This window comes from Macaca nemestrina, chromosome 2 (genome assembly GCF_043159975.1).
Source record: "Macaca nemestrina isolate mMacNem1 chromosome 2, mMacNem.hap1, whole genome shotgun sequence".
In the NCBI taxonomy this organism is placed as follows: domain Eukaryota; kingdom Metazoa; phylum Chordata; class Mammalia; order Primates; family Cercopithecidae; genus Macaca; species Macaca nemestrina.
In genome coordinates, this window is record NC_092126.1 from 24,169,440 (window position 1) to 24,188,377 (window position 18,938).

The 18,938-nt window shown below is 40.9% G+C and overlaps 2 protein-coding genes and 1 pseudogene across 9 annotated transcripts in view; 2 read left to right on the forward strand and 1 right to left on the reverse strand.

Moving 5' to 3' along the window:
* Positions 1 to 2,790, forward strand: part of LOC105488923 (NFKB inhibitor interacting Ras like 1) — a 29,765-nt gene extending 26,975 nt beyond the window's left edge. For all 6 annotated transcript variants that reach the window (XM_071090826.1, XM_071090825.1, XM_071090827.1 and 3 more), the window contains exon 4: positions 1,531 to 2,790. In XM_071090826.1, the coding sequence (XP_070946927.1) occupies positions 1,531 to 1,769 (239 nt within the window). In that variant the 3' untranslated portion in view covers positions 1,770 to 2,790. The remainder of the gene's footprint in view (positions 1 to 1,530) is intronic.
* A 1,404-nt stretch (positions 2,791 to 4,194) lies between these two features.
* Positions 4,195 to 18,938, reverse strand: part of LOC105488921 (ubiquitin conjugating enzyme E2 E1) — an 84,693-nt gene continuing 69,949 nt past the window's right edge. For 2 of the 3 annotated variants that reach the window (XM_011753424.2, XM_011753426.3), the window contains 3 exons: positions 7,570 to 7,702; positions 5,912 to 6,059; positions 4,195 to 4,315 (listed from right to left, as the gene is read on the reverse strand). In XM_011753424.2, coding sequence (XP_011751726.1) covers positions 4,218 to 4,315; positions 5,912 to 6,059; positions 7,570 to 7,702 — 379 coding nt within the window. In that variant the 3' untranslated portion in view covers positions 4,195 to 4,217. Of the gene's footprint in view, positions 4,316 to 4,923; positions 6,060 to 7,569; positions 7,703 to 18,938 lie in introns of those variants that run through there. The other variant, XM_011753425.3, reaches the window with a different exon arrangement.
* Positions 10,757 to 17,907, forward strand: LOC139360780 (uncharacterized; annotated as a pseudogene).

The following is an 18,938-nucleotide window of genomic DNA, read 5'->3' on the forward strand; positions in this document are numbered from 1 at the left end:
TGAAATCAGTAAGAATTATGACCAGAGTAACGGCGAGGACGGGTTGACCATGAGCCAGCTCTGTGATGAGCAGTTGGGTGGCCAGCCCAGGGTTAGTAGGTACAACAGACTGATAGCATCAGCCTTCTGCAGGGGTTTTAGAGGACACCATTGGAGGTAGCATTGAGGGGCAAGGAGGACGTCTTACCTGAACCTCGTGGTAGTGGTAGGAGGGGAATGATAGGGGAAGCAGGACTGCAAGGCCACTAGGAAAGGTGAAGGGAACATTCAAAGCTGAGGTGGAGGACGCAGTGGGGGTGAGTCTTGCTGAATTCCAAGGGGTAAAGTGAACGAGTTTCTGCAGTTGGGAGGAGAGGGAGATGGAAGTCACAGTAGGGGATGTACACGAAGATGAAAATTTGGGTGATGAAGAATGACAGGAGGGCTTGAAGGGTGAGATAGAGTATGTGATCCTCCTAGAAAACCGGAGCTCTGGGCCCACTTTCATCCTGCCAGCAAGGCATGGCCTTACCTGGAGCACAAGGAGCTCAAGCTCAACGTACAGACAGGAAGGAAGACGGTAGTGGTTCCAAGGTCTGATGAGTTCACTGCTGCTCCTCAGAGGGACCTTCTTATGACAGTTCTTGCTGCCCCTCCTCTACTGTCACAGCATCCCGTGTAATCTTTATGGGCACTATCTGAAAATCTGGTTTGGGGTCTCTTCTCCTTCCCCCAAGCTTTGACTGCTGTATTCTGGTCACTTTTAGTGCCTGGTGTATAGTAAGCATTCGTGTAAAATGTTCCTGTTGGCACATACTTGTTTTTTTGGCCCATACATTTAACAGATCCTTAGCAGTCTAGTATTGGGAATAATGTGAACATAACAATCCCTGTTCTCATGGATACAGAACTCCCACAGCTTCAGTTGTCTTATTTTGAAGTACTATGTTGCAAATCTGTCATACATCAAGTATAGCCAAACTGAAATGCAGACTCATTGAAACCAGTCTGTATCCTAGATGCCTATTTCCCAAGTCTATCTTCCATTCATACCTAATTTTTTTTTTTTTTTTTTTTTTGAGATGGAGTTTTGTGCAGTCACCCAGGCTGGAGTGCAGTAGTGCCATCTCGGCTTACTGCAACCTCTGCCTCCCAGGTTCAAGTGATTCTCCTGCGTCAGCCTCCCAAGTAGAGGGGACTACAGGCGTATGCCACCATGCCCGGCTAATTTTCTTATTTTCAGTAGAGATGGGGTTTCACCCTGTTGGCCAGGGTGGTCTCGAACTCCTGACCTCAAGAGATCCATGAGCCTCGGCCTCCCAAAATGCTGGGAATACAGGCATGAGTCACTGCACCCAGCCGAGCATCTGCATTTTTAACAAAAACGCATTAAGGAGTAAGGTGATACCCTAATATCCAGTCACACTTGAGAATGAGTTTAATGAAGCAGGTTTGTTAAGTGGAACAGTTTTCCCTATGTCTCCATTTTGCCCAGGAACTGATGTTGGCAAGTACTAGTATGATCTTTTCAATCCGTTTTCTTTCAGGTAGCAATTGTTGTATTAGGAAACAAAATCGACCTTTCTGAGCAGAGACAAGTGGACGCTGAAGTGGCACAGCAGTGGGCAAAAAGTGAGAAAGTGAGACTGTGGGAGGTGACTGTTACGGATCGGAAAACTCTGATTGAACCATTCACTTTATTAGCCAGTAAACTTTCTCAACCCCAGAGCAAATCAAGCTTTCCTTTGCCTGGGAGGAAAAACAAAGGTAACTCTAGTTCTGAGAACTAAAAATCAGTAATTTCACAATTGTATGTTGAATAGCGACTGCCTTTAAGTATCTGTGAACATGGAGTAATATCACTATTTAAAATAGGCCATTTGTATCTACCTTTGGTCCTTAGGAAAATTCCCAAGGAAGTCATTTAATGCACTTTAGATGTTAAAAGTATTTGGGCTAAGGTTATTATTGCCTGTTATGAAATAATATATTCTTATTCTCATTGTTTGAAACCTGTCTTTGAAATTAGCACCTTTGTTATTTATGTTGTACTTGTGAAAACAGTAAAATAAAGTTTGGACAGTTATGCAGATGCACCTATGTGTAACTTCCCCCTATCCCCAAGCTGTTTCAGAAGATACCATAAATCATTGTTACATTATGCAAACTTCTAAGCTCAGACATGACTTTGTTTTTAAAAAGTTCATTTATCTAACGTCTAGGATTATAGAACACTTTTTATGTCTAAATTGGACCCAAAACATTGAACAGTTTGGGGTAGTAAGCTAAATTTCATCTTGTGGAGATTGTGCTAAACAGACTAAGACCCATGATTTAGGGTCAAATCAGAATGTTTCGCATGATTTGAGGTGCCAGGTAGCGTAAGTAGGTTCATCACACTCTAAGGCCGTTTTTTCTTCAGCCAGATCCCTGTTGATAGACCAGATACTTGAGGGCAAACTGTTTGCTCCTCCTCTTGAAAATGATTAGGCACTTAAGGACAGTAAAGCTGTATTTTCTGGAAGGAAGACTGTATCTTCTGGAATAGTTTTCTAGAAAACTAGTCATATACAATGAAAGTATCAAAAATACTGGACTCTAGATGGTCTAACTTAGATGTATGAATTTGTGTTGTTTCTCTAAAGATTTTGGCAAGACTTGAGCAGTGTGGCTGATTGTAACTTTATTAATTTAAAAGGAAGTAAGCAAGCTAGTGGTTTCATCTGTGAAATAACTATTTTGATTGAAATGTAAAATAAGCTATTCAGCAAAGAACATATTAAAACATCAAGTAATTTGTAACATCTTAAATGGAATACTTTTTTTCATGAGCTCAAGTGAAGAACTACTACATATAAAAGACAATACTTATAAATCAGCTATTGCTGCTACAGTAGAATTCTTCAAAATTTCTCATCATAAATTCATTTTTTTGGTCAAAAAATTACCACTCAGACACTAACTCACCCCTTACCTTTTCCCCCAGTTATTGAATATTAATCTAGCTTTTCCCTCCATACATGTTACATAGATGGACAAATGCTTTCATAATGATTTTTAAATAAGTACCTTCCAGTTTGTTTTGTTTCCTGCTAATGCAACTTAGTCTATATTAGTACAGACAGAGTTACCAATTCTTTTTAAATTCTGTAATGAAAGACACACAGAAACAGCACTGCTGGGTCATGCCATGTGTATACTTAGGTACTGCCAAAATGCCCCCTACGGCAGTGTACCAGTTTATCCCTGACAGAACCCATTTCCCATGTACTTGCTACTACAGCATCTGCAAGTCAGAAAACGCTTTAAAAAAAAATGCAGTAGGGTTCGTCTTTGAAGCCTAAATGGGGTAGATTATTTAACCTTGTCTAGGATACCTCAACATCTACAGCTGTGTAAAGTACAGATCCTAATACGGGTAAATAATACCTACTAAATATGCATTATTTTTAGCTTGTTTTAGAAGCAGATACCTATCGATTTCAGAAGAATCTGCAAACAGCAACCAAAAGGCAAAATAAAAGTAAATGAACACAGCAGTATTAGGCGGTTTTTAATATTGTTTATTAGCACAGTAACAAATGCAGACTTAAGTAGTCCACAACATATAACCAATCCACTGAGCAACTCCTATTCCACGCCTTACAGTTAACAGCTTAAGGTATTTCACTACAGGTTTTCACAAGTCCTGATTTAAACCTTTTTTAAACAAAGTAGATTGGCATATAAAATAAAACACATTACTCATCTCCTATATGGTGTCTTACAGCCACGTGTCCATTTTATATATATGAGATGACAGTCTCTAAAAACTCTGTTAAATATCAATGTTCCCTTCCAAGAAGGGAAAACAAATTCCAATTTTGTTTTAAACAAAAAGTATGTAGTCTTAGAGGGACTTTACATAAATGGCCATATGTGTAACCTGTACAAAATTAAGCTGTTTTAAATTTACAGACTACAAGCAACTGAACCCAAATGTCTAAATGTACATTCTTTTCTGTACTACATTTCAGCTAATATTGCAGAACTAATGACAATTTTAAAAGTTGCTATTACCAATTCTGTCTACTGTAGCAAGATACCTTAAGTTACAACAAAATCTTAGGAAATAAGACTGAATAATATCTGTTATAGAAATACCCTACTCTTTACCAACTCCCACCCTCCCTGACCCCTTCAGAATCATAAGCAGCTCTCTTCTGTGACAAATAATGTAAGAATTGTGAAAACCCAGTTTATGTAGCGTATCTCTTGGTCCACTGTCTGGCCATTCTGTCATGTTCTGCTCTGTTGGTCATATACTGAGTGGCAATACTTCCCACCAAGGGGTCGGCTGGAAGAAAAGAATGTAGATTACTTTGGAGAAAGGAAAAGAACATTTTAAACTTTAGCAAATACATTAGTGACAGCTTGGGCAGACATGTACAACCAAGTATGTGTGATCAAACCCATCTTCGAAACACCACTCCACTATGCCGGATATTTTTCCATCAAAAATTTAAAAATCGTAACATGGTAGGAAGAGGGAATGCTCAGGCTTTAGTTTACTGGTCTGTCTGTATCTTAGTTCATTCCATTTTTCTCCCAATAAACAACACCCGATTGGAGTTTCTTTACTCTTATGTGTTAGGCTGAGTTCAGTGGAGACTGGAACGGTCAAGGCTCCAGACTACAATGAACATCCAACTGTGTTGATGTGACCCTTAGCTCAGTGTCACCAGTTATGGCATTGTGAATACTGTGAAGTCTTCGGGGCTGTTGCAATGCAACACTATTTACCTTTACACTGGTTAAAGAGCCAGGTTGCCAGGCAAAACCTGGACCTCCAATTAAGTATAGTATTTCTCTGAATCTTAGGATCTTTAATAACTAAATTTATATTTGGTTTACCTAGAAAATAAATAATATATGTGTGTATAGACACACATATATATATTTATATATATATACACACTTTTTTTTTTTTTTTTTTTTGAGACAGGGTCTCACTTTGCCACCCAGGCTGGAGTTCTGTGCAGCGGCATGCTCATGGCTCACTGCAGCCTTGACCTTCTGGGTTCAAACAATCCTGCCACCTCAGCCACCCTAGTAGCTGGGACTACAGAAAAATATTTTTTAAATGAAATGAAGTCCCAAAAAAGTCACAATTCAATAGTCACTAAGTATTTAACAAATACCATTTTCAAAACTGAGTGCCATCTCAGTGACCAGCTATGGGCACATGCCCACTGAACCCCACAGGCAAGGTGAGGCTTGCCAGGCAGATGACTTGGCATTTAGAAGTGTATGATTTGTTTTATAAGAACTATATGGGAAATTAAGCAACAGGAAAAAAAAAATAGAGGGAAGAATAACTGAAACTGTAAAAGCCCAAGGCAAACTTCGTCTTCAGTTTAAAATACCTTGTTGCTAGAATATACTGATTAATGAAGTTGTATGTCTCAACTAGTAGACTGAACTTCTCGATTAAAACTTTCTTTGAGGCCGGGCGTGGTGGCTCAAGCCTGTAATCCCAGCACTTTGGGAGGCCGAGACGGGCGGATCACGAGGTCAGGAGATCGAGACCATCCTGGCTGACACGGTGAAACCCCGTCTCTACTAAAAAAATACAAAAAACTAGCCGGGCGAGGTGGCGGGCGCCTGTACTCCCAGCTACTCGGGAGGCTGAGGCAGGAGAATGGTGTGAACCCGGGAGGCGGAGCTTGCAGTGAGCTGAGATCCGGCCACTGCACTCCAGCCTGGGCGACAGAGCGAGACTCCATCTCAAAAAAAAAAAAAAAAAAAAAAAAAAACTTTCTTTGAAAAGCAGATTAGTTTTTATATTTATAAAGTTTTGCAGAAAAATTAGTTTTGTCCTTTGAAAGCTTTTGGAAACAAGTACTTTTCAGGTGAGGAAGAATAAAACAAGGTAAAGAATTATTAACCTTACCAGGATTACAGTCTGTAAGAAGTGAGCAGATAGAAAGGAGGACTTTAGAAATTGTTAGTGCTGGACTCCAATTATCTTTCAATATGTCCAAGCAAATAACACCTTGACTGTTAATATTACAATGATAGATTCTTGTCCGAAATGTAACCTAAGGAAAACAAGGAAGTGTCAAACAATAGTTAAAAAGCAAACAAACTTTTTACTAAATACTCAACTGAATGACCCTAATTAGAAAGAAAGAAAAAAAAAAAAAACTCCCAGATAGGTAGTTTTTAAAAAGGTGAATAAAAGCAGTTTTAATTAAAGCTGTCAAGAAGATAGACTTGTTTAATAAATTTGATTAGAAAGTGTTCACTGACCATCTCAGGGACTGTGTCAATTTCATTTAAAATGTTACGTCCCCTGATGGTAAGTTCGGTACTTCCTAATTTTATCTTTAGCAATTTTAAATCTTTTAAATATTAACATTTCCAAGTCTGAATAGGTAATTGTTTGCTGACCTCTTGTGCTAGCTGGTAGTACTACACTGCCTCAAAGTAAGCTTTAAAATACTTAAAAGCTTTAAAATATTTAAAATCGTAAGTCTCTCTTAAAAACTGAAGTGCAACATAATAGGTACCTAAAGATAATTAAACAACATACTTAGCAAACAATGACTACACCCAAAAAGCTGAACAAAATTTGAAGAGAAGTCTACTTCTGCTTTTTTCTGACCTTTACATCAGGTCCCGCAGACATCCTGTCTACCTAAATCACAGAATTTACTATCTATGTAATCGAGTGTCCATGGATGCAGAGCCAGTAATGGGCAAGGACCACAGCAGAACACAAGCCACATGAGCAGGTGTTATTTGGGTCTCTTAATTTTTATTTGTGAAATATACCAAAACACAAAGTAAAAATTACCTGTAATTTTACCAGTTTTTTAAAAAAGTGACTTTCAATTACTTCTTGTTGCTGCAACTGTACTTTTATCTGGCAGTCTACCTAATCCCCAAAGACTGCGTTTTATTTCTGACTGAATGAGAATCACAGATTGAGTACAAGAGATGGGTGACTTGGGTGAGTACAACAGCTGGGTGACTTGGGCAATCCCCACCTCTCCTAGAAAGAAAACTGAGGCCTGGAGGTAAGGAATTGAGCAAGACCAAAACATGACAGGGAGCAGAACAGAATCCAAAACTTTGGTAAGAGATTCTGATTCTCTAGTTGTTTGACCCCCTGACCTGTCCTGCCTCCTTTTTTTGGGGTCTCGCTTTGTTGCCCAGACTGGACTCAAACTCTTGAGCTCAAACAGTCCTCCCAAGTAGCCGGACTACAGGTGCACACCACTGCACCTGGCTTGACACCATTTTTAACTGTTTAAAACCCTTCTCTATGGGCTGGAAAACGGGGGATTAATTCTAGGTTGATGACAATATTACTATAAATAGCGCAATTTTAAGCACCATCAAAACAAAGCACTTACACCTAGAATGGTCTCTGCCAGATAAGGCAAAATCAACCTAAAGAAGTGTTTTGTATATGTTAAAATACTCAGATCTATTAGGACATAAGATAAATCTAGGTTTTGTGATTAAAAATTAAATTTAGAAAAACCTCAACAGTTGCTCTCTTGTGGGAATTAGTAAACTTGAGCATACAGGGAGATTTCTTACCTTTGGAGGCTTGAAGGGATATTCTGGTGTAAAAGTGATATCGAGAAAGAATACACCACCCTCATACACGGATCCTGGAGGCCCTAGAATGGTTGATCTCCATTCATAGATGTTATCACCTTTGGGACCAGCACTGTGAATAATACATCAACAAATAAGCAGATGGTGGCACTATCCCAATTTTTACAGTGTACTAAAAAGGATGGAAAGATTACCTCTCTCCTCTCTTGTTTACTGTGTGGATTCTCTTTACAAAACAAGTACAGAAATGGATGCAGTACTGCCACAAACCCATAGCCATTGGTCAAGTAAGTAAAGTGGATGATAAAAGAATGTTAAAACCATTCTAAGCCTACCTAGCTACGAAGAAGCAGGAAACTTGCCTCAATTCTCAAACCTCTCCTTGACACGTAGGAAAGTGTAAACAATATTTAAATGAGAAACACATCTCAGCACCTAGAAGCTAAATTAGTGACAAATGACAGCAGTTTCTGCTCAGAGCTACATCATTTATGACCATCTTAAGCACAGAAGTTTCATTTTCTGACCCACTAACTGGTTCTTCCTTGCTCTTGTATCTCTATAATCTCACCTTAAAAAGAATCTAATAGATGGCCATACTTTTTACATTATAAACCATGTTAGGTGGGAGAGGGAGAAGAATGGTAAGTATCCAGTTACAGGTTATTCAATTTTCATTTCAATATGTATTCCGTAATTGGGTTCTCTAAATTTAATACTTAAAGACATTCCTCCAACCCCGTTAGCTGTTACTATAAATCACTGTTACATGGGTACACCATAATTTGGCCACCATTCTAAAGCATTGTGTTGGCTTCTGGAGTGCCACTGCGCCCAGCAAAACTACTCTTTTAACTAAATATACGATGTGAATTGGATTTATTCACTCATTTACTGAATGCCCATGTACTAGGCAGAGGGTTAAATGTCAGGAGTTTTGATACTGAACAAGACCAACTCCTTCAAGATGCCCTCTGCTAACTGGTTACAAAGTCTGATGCCTCCATTTAAGAGAAAGAAGAGATGAAGAGGGAGGGAATAAAAAGCCTACCCATGGGCCTGTACTTGCCCCAAACCCATCACGTTTTTCTCTTGGTCTGAAATTTGGTGTGAGAGATGCAACAGGTTAGGGGAATGAGCTATTACAAAGGAAAAGCAGAGGAGAATACAAGCTGAGGAAGAAAACATGACATGGCAAAAAAGGTGGGAGAAAGTATGGGCAACCGAATAGCGGGTAATGGGAAGAACAGGGCCCAGACTGGCCAAGAGGCAGAAAGAGCTCGGACACTGTCTACCTCACAGGAATGTTTTCAGAATTAAGTGAGAGAAAGAAGGAAACTATAGAGCAACACACACCCACGAGTATTCTCTCATTAAACAGCAGTGAGATCACCATTATTAATCCTTTAATATCTCTTTGTGATGGGTATTACCAAAAACTATTAAAAACTTGCTTTACTTTTTATTTTTGAAATGGTCTTGATCCACTACCCAGCCTGGAATGCAGTGAGTGGCACGATCTCGGGTCACTGTAGCCTTGACTTCTAGGCTCCAGTGATCCTCCCACCTTAGCCACCTGAGTAGCTGGGACTACAGGCATACAGCACCACACCTGGCTAATGTTTTCTGTTTCATTTGTATAGACTGAGGTCTCACTAGGTTGCCCAGGCTGGTCTTGAACTCCTAGGCTCAAGCAATCCTCCTACCTCAGCCTCCCAGAGTGCTGGGATTATAAGTGTAAGCCACCAAAAAATTTGTTTTAGATTAGATACAGAGAGAGATTTTCTTTCTTTTTTTTTTTTTAAAGGCGGAGTTTTGCTCTTGTTGCCCAGGCTAGAGTGCAATGGCACGATCTCGGCTCACTGCAACCTCCGCCTCCCGGGTTCAAGCGAGTCTCCTGCCTCAGCCTCCTGAGTAACTGGGATTACAGGCATGCGCCATTATGCCTGGCTAATTTTGTGTTTTGGTAGACACAGGGTTTCACCATGTTTGTCAGGCTGGTCTTGAACTCCCTATCTCAGGTGATCCACTGGCCTCGGCCTCCCAAAGTACTGGGATTACAGGCATGAGCCACTGCACCCGGCCAGAGATTTTTTAATATTGTCTACACCATGAAGTCATACTCTGTGTTTAAAAAAGATGACTTCATACTTTTACATGATATCTGATGGCAGTTTTCCCAAGGTGGAATGTCGGGAGAGCTCGTAATCAGCGATCTCCCTCTAGAAACAGGCAGTAACTTCTCCAGTGAAATGATACTACTGTTACTGCTTCATTTCCTGAGGTTAGAACCGGTTCTTGGTCATCATACGTTTGCCTACCTGCCTACATGTTTGCATCCCCTCAAAACGTTTATGTTGAAATCCTAACCCTCAATGTGATGGTATTAGGAGGTGGAGTCTTTGAAGGTATTGGGTTGGGGGTAGAAATCCTCATGAAAAGGATTAGTGTCCTTAAAGAGAACCTCAAAAGCTCTTTTCTCTACCATATGAGGATACAGCAAGAAGACAGTTGTCTGGAAACCAAGAAATGCATCCTCACCAGACCTGAAGCTGCCAGTACCTTGATCTCATATTTCTAGCCTCCAGAACTGTGAGACACAAACTTCTGTTGTTTATAAGCCATCCAATTTATGGTACTTTGTTACAGCAAACTGAAGGAAGAAAGTCTAGAGACGCTGGCTGATACAGCTATGACACCTGGAGTGCAGTTAATGAAAAGTGGACTATGTATGGAAATAACACTAATATAGGGGTTGCAAATAAAGAGGAATGCTTTTTTATCTAGTTTATGGTAAACACTTAAAGGCAAAAGGCTACTCTAAAATCTTTTTACAGATGAGGAACCAAGGCCAAGAGTTCACTCAGAGAAGCCAGGCTCTCTAAAATCCAGTACTGACAATATTCCAAGCTGCCTCCTAAAAAGACACTAGAGCTCAGGAGTCACACCGTTCATGTTCAAGTTGGTAGTGCTAAGAAACTAACCTAGAAAAAACGAACGTGAGGGCAGTCTAACCCTAGAGGTGACATGCTGGCATAGGCCCAATGCTGCTGGCCCTTCAGTGCACAAAAAAGATAAAGGTTTACCAGTATGTCACTACATGCAGACATATGGGTTGTACAGAAACTTGGTGGTTCCCAAATTTCACTGTGCATCAAAATAACCGATGGAACTTTCAAGGTTTCTAGACCCCACCCCAGGCCCAGTGAGTCTAGAATATCTAGAGGGGGACCGAAGAATCTATATATTTCAGTGCCCCACCCACAACCACGGCCTTGAAGCAGGGAGTCTGCATTTGGGAGCCGCTGCTACAGGTTACGAGTGGACAACCAGTCAGGAGCATAAGCTGTAACATTTCACAGTCTGTCACCTGTGACGGCTTATCACCTGTGATATGACCAGAAATCCAATTAAGATTGTTATGTTTCTCTAATCTGCTTGCAGTTTAGGTGTTAATTTTTTTTTGAAAGTTCAGAAAAAAGTAGAGAAAACAGAGAAAAGTTAAGGAGTCAAGTACACAACAATTACATAACGACAAAAAACGTATTACACTTGTGTTAAACTTCAAAACTGGAGAATAAAGGTGCAATATGAAAAATAATTAAATGTTAAGTGAAATAATATCAAATGTAGTTGACCCTGAAGAAAACTCAATAGTGAGGGATCCCTAACCTGTGGGCCCTCAGGAATTACTGTGAATGGTCTGAGAATCCACTGGAAAAGACCAAGCATTGTTACTGAATATCAAACTTTTTTTTTTTTTGAGATGGAGTCTTGCTGTGTCACCCAGGTTGGAGTATAGTGGTGTGATCTTGGCTCACTGCAACCTCCGCCTCGCGGGTTCAAGCGATTCTCCTGCCTCAGTCTCCCAAGCTGGGACTACAGGCGTGTGCCACCATGCCCAGTTAATTTCTGTAATTTTAGTAGAGCTGGAGTTTCACCATATTGGCTAGACTGGTCTCAAACTCCTGACCTTGTGATCCCACCCGCCTCAGCCTCCCACAAGTGCTGGGATTACAGGTGTGAGCCACCATGCTCGGCCCTGAATATCAAGCTTTAGATAGTCACTTAAAGCTGCTATTGGATGAATTCAGGTAGCTTTTTGTCATGTGTACTTTATCAGAGAATAAAACAGAAAAATTCTGATATGAGGGCCTACAATTTCATTTTTTTACTAAGTTCTCATTGGGAAAGTTAGGATCTGCTGGCCTACAAAGTGGGCAGCCAGTGCCATCCCCAGGGGTAGAGGACAATGTTAACAACTCTCAGAAGGCCAGTGTCAGGAGAACAGGGAATAAGAGAAGCTTTACTTGAGGCTGTTCAAGCATCCCACCTATTTCTCAATAAAATGACTGAGCGGGTTTGCCCTCAGGTCACCTAAGTACACCCTTTACTAATCTCCTGTCTCCTCCAGAAGATGCTTTTGGTTCCACAACAAGAAATACAAGTTTAATTTTAAACACTGGTTCAAGTGTACCTTAGAATGGTATGTAATTTAAATTATTAATCCAAATGATTAGAGAGTAGGGAAAATCCTGAATTGGGAAAAGAGGGGTTGAAATTAAGGTATTAAAGATAGATAGGAGCGGAAAAGTACATTTCCTAATTTTGCATGAAGTCTACCCGTCTGTCTTCACCTGGGCACTTATTTTAATTGAGATTTTCGAAACTGGGTCATCTCAGTTTTGTGTAATAAGATTTTTTAAAACCAGCCAACCAAACTATCAGTGGGGTTATAGAAATAACTATAAGACTTTGCCTCCTTTAAAAAACCCACTTATCCCTGTTTGAAGACATTGAAATTTAACTGTGATCAGAACCTTTGCATGAGAGGATGTAACTGAGAAAGTGAAGAGACTATGCCTATACTTTTCACATGTTCCTACACAGAGGTTTAAAGTTTATTTGTAACTAAAAACACTTTTCAAAATGTAAGTGGAATACATACAAGGCAAAAAGAAAAAAGATAACATAGTTTTTTCTTGTAACCAAAATAAATATTACTCTGATACGGATTTTAAGAAAAAGGAGTCATTTCTACTTTAACACCATATTTTCTTCTTTCTATAAAGGCCTCTGACTTCATACAGGTATGTAAACATTAGGAGCAGGGATGGCCATGAGCCACAACACTTCCGTCATACAGGAAGCTGTGTCTGTTAACTGATAGGAAACTCTCCATTGAATAAACACAATTAACAAGGACTCACTTCTGACAGCTTTTCCTACAATCCTGGAGACATTTTCTCTCTAATGACCACTGGACAGCGTGGCTATGTATCTTATGCCTCAATATTATATTGATAAGTACACAAAGTAAAAAACTATCAACTGGTAGTAACTTTTGCTTTACACATATACAGTCTTAAACAGTATTTGCACAGTATAAAATGTACTACAAATCACTGGAGGTATTAACCAACTGTCAAAGCCTGTCATTAGCACAGTCTTATTAGAATCTGTTGTGTTCCCTGGATTGACTTAAAACCTTCCAGGATAACTCCATGAAGTAACATTCATGTTTCCTTTTTGTTTTAAAATCATGTTTTTGTGAGTCTTTCCCCATTCCCATTCTCAGTACAGACTTACTACAGATTACTCTGCTGTTCTTCCATTTCAATGGTCAGAAACCAAATCTGCATTTCAATTTTCAAATGACATTACTGATTTCTTTTAAAGAATAACCTGAAGCAAAGTGAAATTTAGAATATTTTTTGAGTCACAGTCTCACTGTGTCACCCAGGCTGGAGCACTGTGTGTGATCTAGGCTCACAGTAGCCTTGACTTCCTGGGCTCAAGTGATCCTCCCACCTCAGCCTCCCTGGTAGCTGGGACTAAAGGCACATGCCATCATGCCCAGCTAATTTTTTAAAAAATTTATTATTATTTTTAAGATGGAGTTTCACTCGTGTCACCCAGGCTGGAGTGCAGTGGTGCCATCTTGGCTCACTGCAACCTCTGCCTCCCAGGTTCAAGCAATTCTCCTGCCTCAGCCTCCTGAGTAGCTGGGATTACAAGCATCCGCCACCACACCAGGCTAATTTTTGTATTTTTAGTAGAGATGGGGTTTCACCATGTTGGCCAGGCTGGTCTCGAAATCCTGACTTCAGGTGATCTGCCCACCTCAGCGTCCCAAAGTGCTGGGATTACAGGTGTGAGCCACCGCACCCAGCCTAATTTTTAAATTTTTTGTAGAGACAGGCTCTCACCAGGTTGCACAGGCTGTTCTCAAATTCTTGGGCTCAAGTGATCCTCCCACCTGGGCCTCCCAAAGTGCTGAGATTCACAGGCGTGAGCCACAGTGCCTGGCCAGAATCAATTTTTTAAAGGTATCTTTCTATCAAATGAATTTTGACATTTTTTATTGGGAGAGAGGACCCTTGCCTACAAACACATAAACCATAATTCGGATATTATTCTAGGCACAATTTCAGAAGCCTTAGTTATCTGCAGTCATACCCTAGAAACAAGTGAGAGGATGAGAGGCTGGGAAGATGGGAAGATAAGCATGCTAGAAACAGAATTGCGGGCTGCTGGGCGAGCACTGTTAGAGCAGCCAGGCACACAGCGCCCACCTGGTGCCCTGTCCTCCGCCGCTGCCCAGGCCTCCCTGGTGCCCACAGACAGGTATCAGCGCACCTCCCCAGATGCTAGGAGAGACGCTGAGTGAAGAGAAGGGAAGGATGATTAGTCTTATAGCTGGATCACCTATGAAGAGAAGTTCTAAAGCAAGAAGAAAGCATTTCAATTTGGGACACTTACTTGCAGTGGGAAATTGGGAAAAGGACTATCAGACCAGACTTCTATCCTGTCCAGTCGGCCTTCATTTCAGTCCTTCCACACTGTTATTCTGGGTTGGTACTGTGCTAGAAAGACAACTGTCTCATACAGGCGGCAGCTGATGAATTTGTAAATACTGTACCTACCAAAAGATTTCACACTGAGAAAAATTAAGGTAACCTTGGCAAATTCTAGAACAGTCCCTTTTCACTTCTGGGATGTAGGTGTTCAGGAGAAACTAAGACCACTGTGGGAGTTATATGCCAGATGCACAGATGGCACTGTATTTGTTGTGGACTCTGCAGATGTGGAAGGATGGAAGAAACTAAAACTTCATAAAATCACTAAGATGTAGAAAATCAAGCAGTCCCTGTACTTACAGTTGCTAACACCAATACTTCAGGAACTCATTCTCTCAGGAATTGATTCATTGTTGGCAAGGAGTGAACTGAGCTCATCAAGTCCTTGGCATTTGCAGCCTACCTGTGCAATCATAGGAGATGGACTAAAGCAGCAGTCCACAACTTTTCTGGCACCAGGGGCTGCTTTTGTGGAAGACAATTTTTCCACAGATGGGGGGTGGGGGCTGGGACGGTTTGGGATGATTCAAGTGCATTGCATTTATTGTGCACTCTATTTCTGTTGCTATTACATTGTGATATAGAATGAAATAATTATACAACTCACCACATAATGTAGAATCAGTGGGGAGCCCCTGAGCTTGTTTTCTTGCAACTAGACAGTCCCATGTGGGGGTGATGGGAGACAGTGACAGATCATCAGGCATTAGATTCTCATAAGGAGCACGCAGCCTAGATCCCTCACATGAGCAGTTCACAATAGGGTTTGTGCTCCTATGAGAATCTAATGCCGCTGCTGATCCGATCTGACACGAGGCGGAGCTCAGGCTGTAATGTAAGCAATGGGCAGTGGCTGTAAATACAGAGGGAGCTTTGATCAGCTGGCTGGCCTGCCCACCCACCCACTGCTCATCTGTTATGCGCATGGTTCCTAATGGGCCAGGGACCAGTACGGTATCTGTGGCCCAGACGCTGGGGAACCCTGGACTAAAGGAAGGACTTGAGACAACTACATAATAATAATTAAAAGAAGAAAAATGTTGTGGCAACAGTAAAGAAATGGTGACTATCGCTACCTTTTAATCTGTGGGGGGTAGATTTTCTTTGGTCTGATTTTGACAAATGCAGAGTGTCTACAGCCTGGTTTGCCTGTCTGCTCTCCTGGGTGCTACTGAAGCCTTGTTTTGTTGAATAATCAGATGCCCAACTCTGTTGCCTTGTGGAAGATGAGTAAATGCAGTGCTTCTTAAAGTGGTCTCTTCTCCCTATCCCACAAATCTTTTGGTACTAGCATTTGGAGAAGCCAAGCAAGGACAGGAAATTGACCAGAACACAGTTGTGATATTTGACCTGAAGTTAGTGAGATAAAACTTTAAAGAGTAGGGGGGAAAAAAGAGACATGCGGACAGCAGCAGGAAGTAAGAATGAAGAAAGGGGCAGGGGCAGGGTAGCAACAGCGCCAGCATATTTCAAAAAAGGGCAGAGGCTTGGGATCAACTGAATTAGAAACTCAGTTCTACCTATTTAAAAATCTCAAGTAATTCCTGATATTATCTCATAGTACAATGACTAATGTTTCGTAAAAATAAAGAACTGGCACTTGGAGTAAGCTTTATCATCCTCCTCAGAAAGCCAGACGTGGCACAGACTGCTTATTAGCTACTGCACGCCTATTCTCCTTTTGTCTGTGGAAGCTTCATGATAAGCTTCTATGTCACTTATATAAAGTACATCATTCATATCACAAACCCCTCCAAACACCCATATTTCAACAGTAGCCTTAGAGCAGTGGTTCTCGACTGGAAGTAATTTTGCCTCCTACCCTACCCCCTGACATTTGGCAATGCTTGCAGTCATTCTGAATGTCACAAATGGGAGGGAGGGTGCTAATGGCATCTGGTGGGTAGAGACTAGGGATGCTGCTAAACATCCTACAATGCACCAGACAGCCCCCACAAAGAATGATCTCAGCCTAAAATGTCAATAGTGCCAAGGTTGAGAAACCCTGCCTTAGAGAAAATTTGTTCAAGGTTAAGCTAGTAAAGGGAAGAGATCAATCTGAATCCCAGTTGTTAGACTCCAATACCCAGACTTATTTTATTTTTCCTGTGCCTGGTACGCCAAAAAAAGATCAATATACATGGTTGTTATTATTACTAAAAGTTAGATTTGCATATACCCTGAATGTTCTATAGACTGATACTCAGAGTGCTGCCTCTGGACAAGCAACATCGGCATCCGATATGCCCTGGGAGTTTGTTAGAAATGCAGACATCAGACTCTACCTCAGACCCAATCGATGTGCATGTGCACACATGATTCTTATGCACATTAAAGTTTGAGAAGCCAGATATAGAGGATTATTAAGAGCAACGAATACCAACTGTTTCTTTTTTTTTTTTCAGCTGTTGCCCAAGCTGGAGTGCAGTGGCTCAATCACAGCTGGCTCAAGTAATCCTTCCATCTCAGCCTCCTGAGTTGCTGGGACTACAGGCGTGCATCACCACACCTGGCTAATTTTTAAATTTTTTGTAGAGACAGGGTCTTGCTAGGTTACCCAGACTGGTCTTGCACTCCTGGGCTCAAGCAATGCTTCTGCTTGGCCTCTGAAAGCACTGACATTACAGTAGTGAGCCACAGTTCTGATTTTCTAGATTTAAACGACCACTGATATTATTTAGCTCCCTCCTCCCTTGTCTACAACTCTTTGCAGTAACAAATATGCATCAACCCTGGTAATGCCTAGCTCTATTAAGACAAAAAACAAAACCAAAAACCCAAAACTGAATTTACAAAATGCTTATATGAAAAAACATCCAATTACGTCTATATTCCCTATGACAAACACACTACTAAAAATCCATTCCCAATTTAATCTTCTATTGCTAAGAAATTCATACAGAAGAAGATAAGCTATGAAGGTAGCAATCTACCAGAGATACCGGGTAAAAGCTGCCTTCTCCATGAGATCTACTTGGTACAATCTTACCCTCAGCATCCCTTCATAAAACTAACCATTTGTAACCTAGAAGTGAGTGGCAGAAGGAACTTGAAAAATGAGAAAACCTTACTAAGGGTAATAGGGTAGTGACACGATTTTGTAAGTGCTATTAAAAAGCAGGACAACCACTGCCATACTCCCAACAACAAAGTTAGAAGGCCTCCTCACATAAGGTGAAGGGAAGAGGAAAGGAAGAGGCTCTGGTACTGTGAGGAGTGTACCATTCAGGTAACTAGCCCTTAGAAAGAACTTGCAGACCTAGAGCCAACCTAAAGGGCTCCCCAGAAAAAAACTAGTACCCACACACAAGAATACACAAATTTGGCTGGGCACAGTGGCTCACGCCTGTAATCCCAGCACTTTGGGAGGCCAAGGCGGGCAGATCACGAGGTCAAGAGATCGAGACCATCCTGGCCAACATAGTGAAACCCCATCTCTACTAAAAATACAAAAATTAGCCGGGCGTGGTGGCGGGCACCTGTAATCCCAGCTACTCGGAAGGCTGAGGCAGGAGAATCGCTCGAACCCAGGAGGCGGAGGTTGCAGTGAGATGAGATCATACCACTGCACTCCGGCCTGGGCGACAGAGTGAGACTCCATCTCAAAAAATAAAAAAATAAAAAAAAAAGAATTCACATTAGTGGTATCCACTATATCTAGGAAGTTATACTGGGGCACGGTGGGGCTAAATAGGGGGTGTATCTTCCTAACTATGAGAAGGAGACTATCCCAGGCACTTAAGATCTGAAACAGTGTGGCCATTTAATGGCCTAGTTCTAACAAAGCCCTTCAAAAATCTTATGACACCAACACTGAGGAAAAGGTGCCTACTGTCTTCCTCCAGCATAAAGTAGGTAAACTTTCAAAGGAAGTTTTGACGTAACTTTTTGTGGCGCACAAGGATGATTTGTGGCCTATGGAAGCTATAGAGTTCATTTTTAAAATCTGTTCCCAACCAGGAAGAGAACAGATTTGTCTGGGTATTTACACAGAATGCTACAGTCATTTGGATACAATCTTTTGTACATCAGAATTTAAGTCTCTAGAGAGTAGTAATTTCCCACACACTACAGGGCTTGGCACACTGACAGTTACCAATATTTAATTAGATGATCAAATATGTACTACTGTTTGGGATTACACAACAGTGTTTCCAAATGAGGTAAAATAAGTAAAACATCACAAAAGCTCAATCTTGCCCAGTCAGTCATTCAGTCATAGGTTTTACTGTACATGTTGCTGCTCTAGTGACAGTCTAGCACATCTGGAAATTTACATTCCAATATTGAAAAAAAATTAGATGCACATAGAGTAAGGACACTAGTTTTAAAAGAAAACTACTTCCAAGTAACCTGTAAGTAAAGGGTTAAGATACTCCGGTAGGGATGACAAAAGAAGAGCAGACCTAAAAAAATGTGGACATTGGGGGGTCAGTCTTAACTAGGGATGGCTGGATAAGGAGTTATTAGTACAGTGAGCTAAGGAAC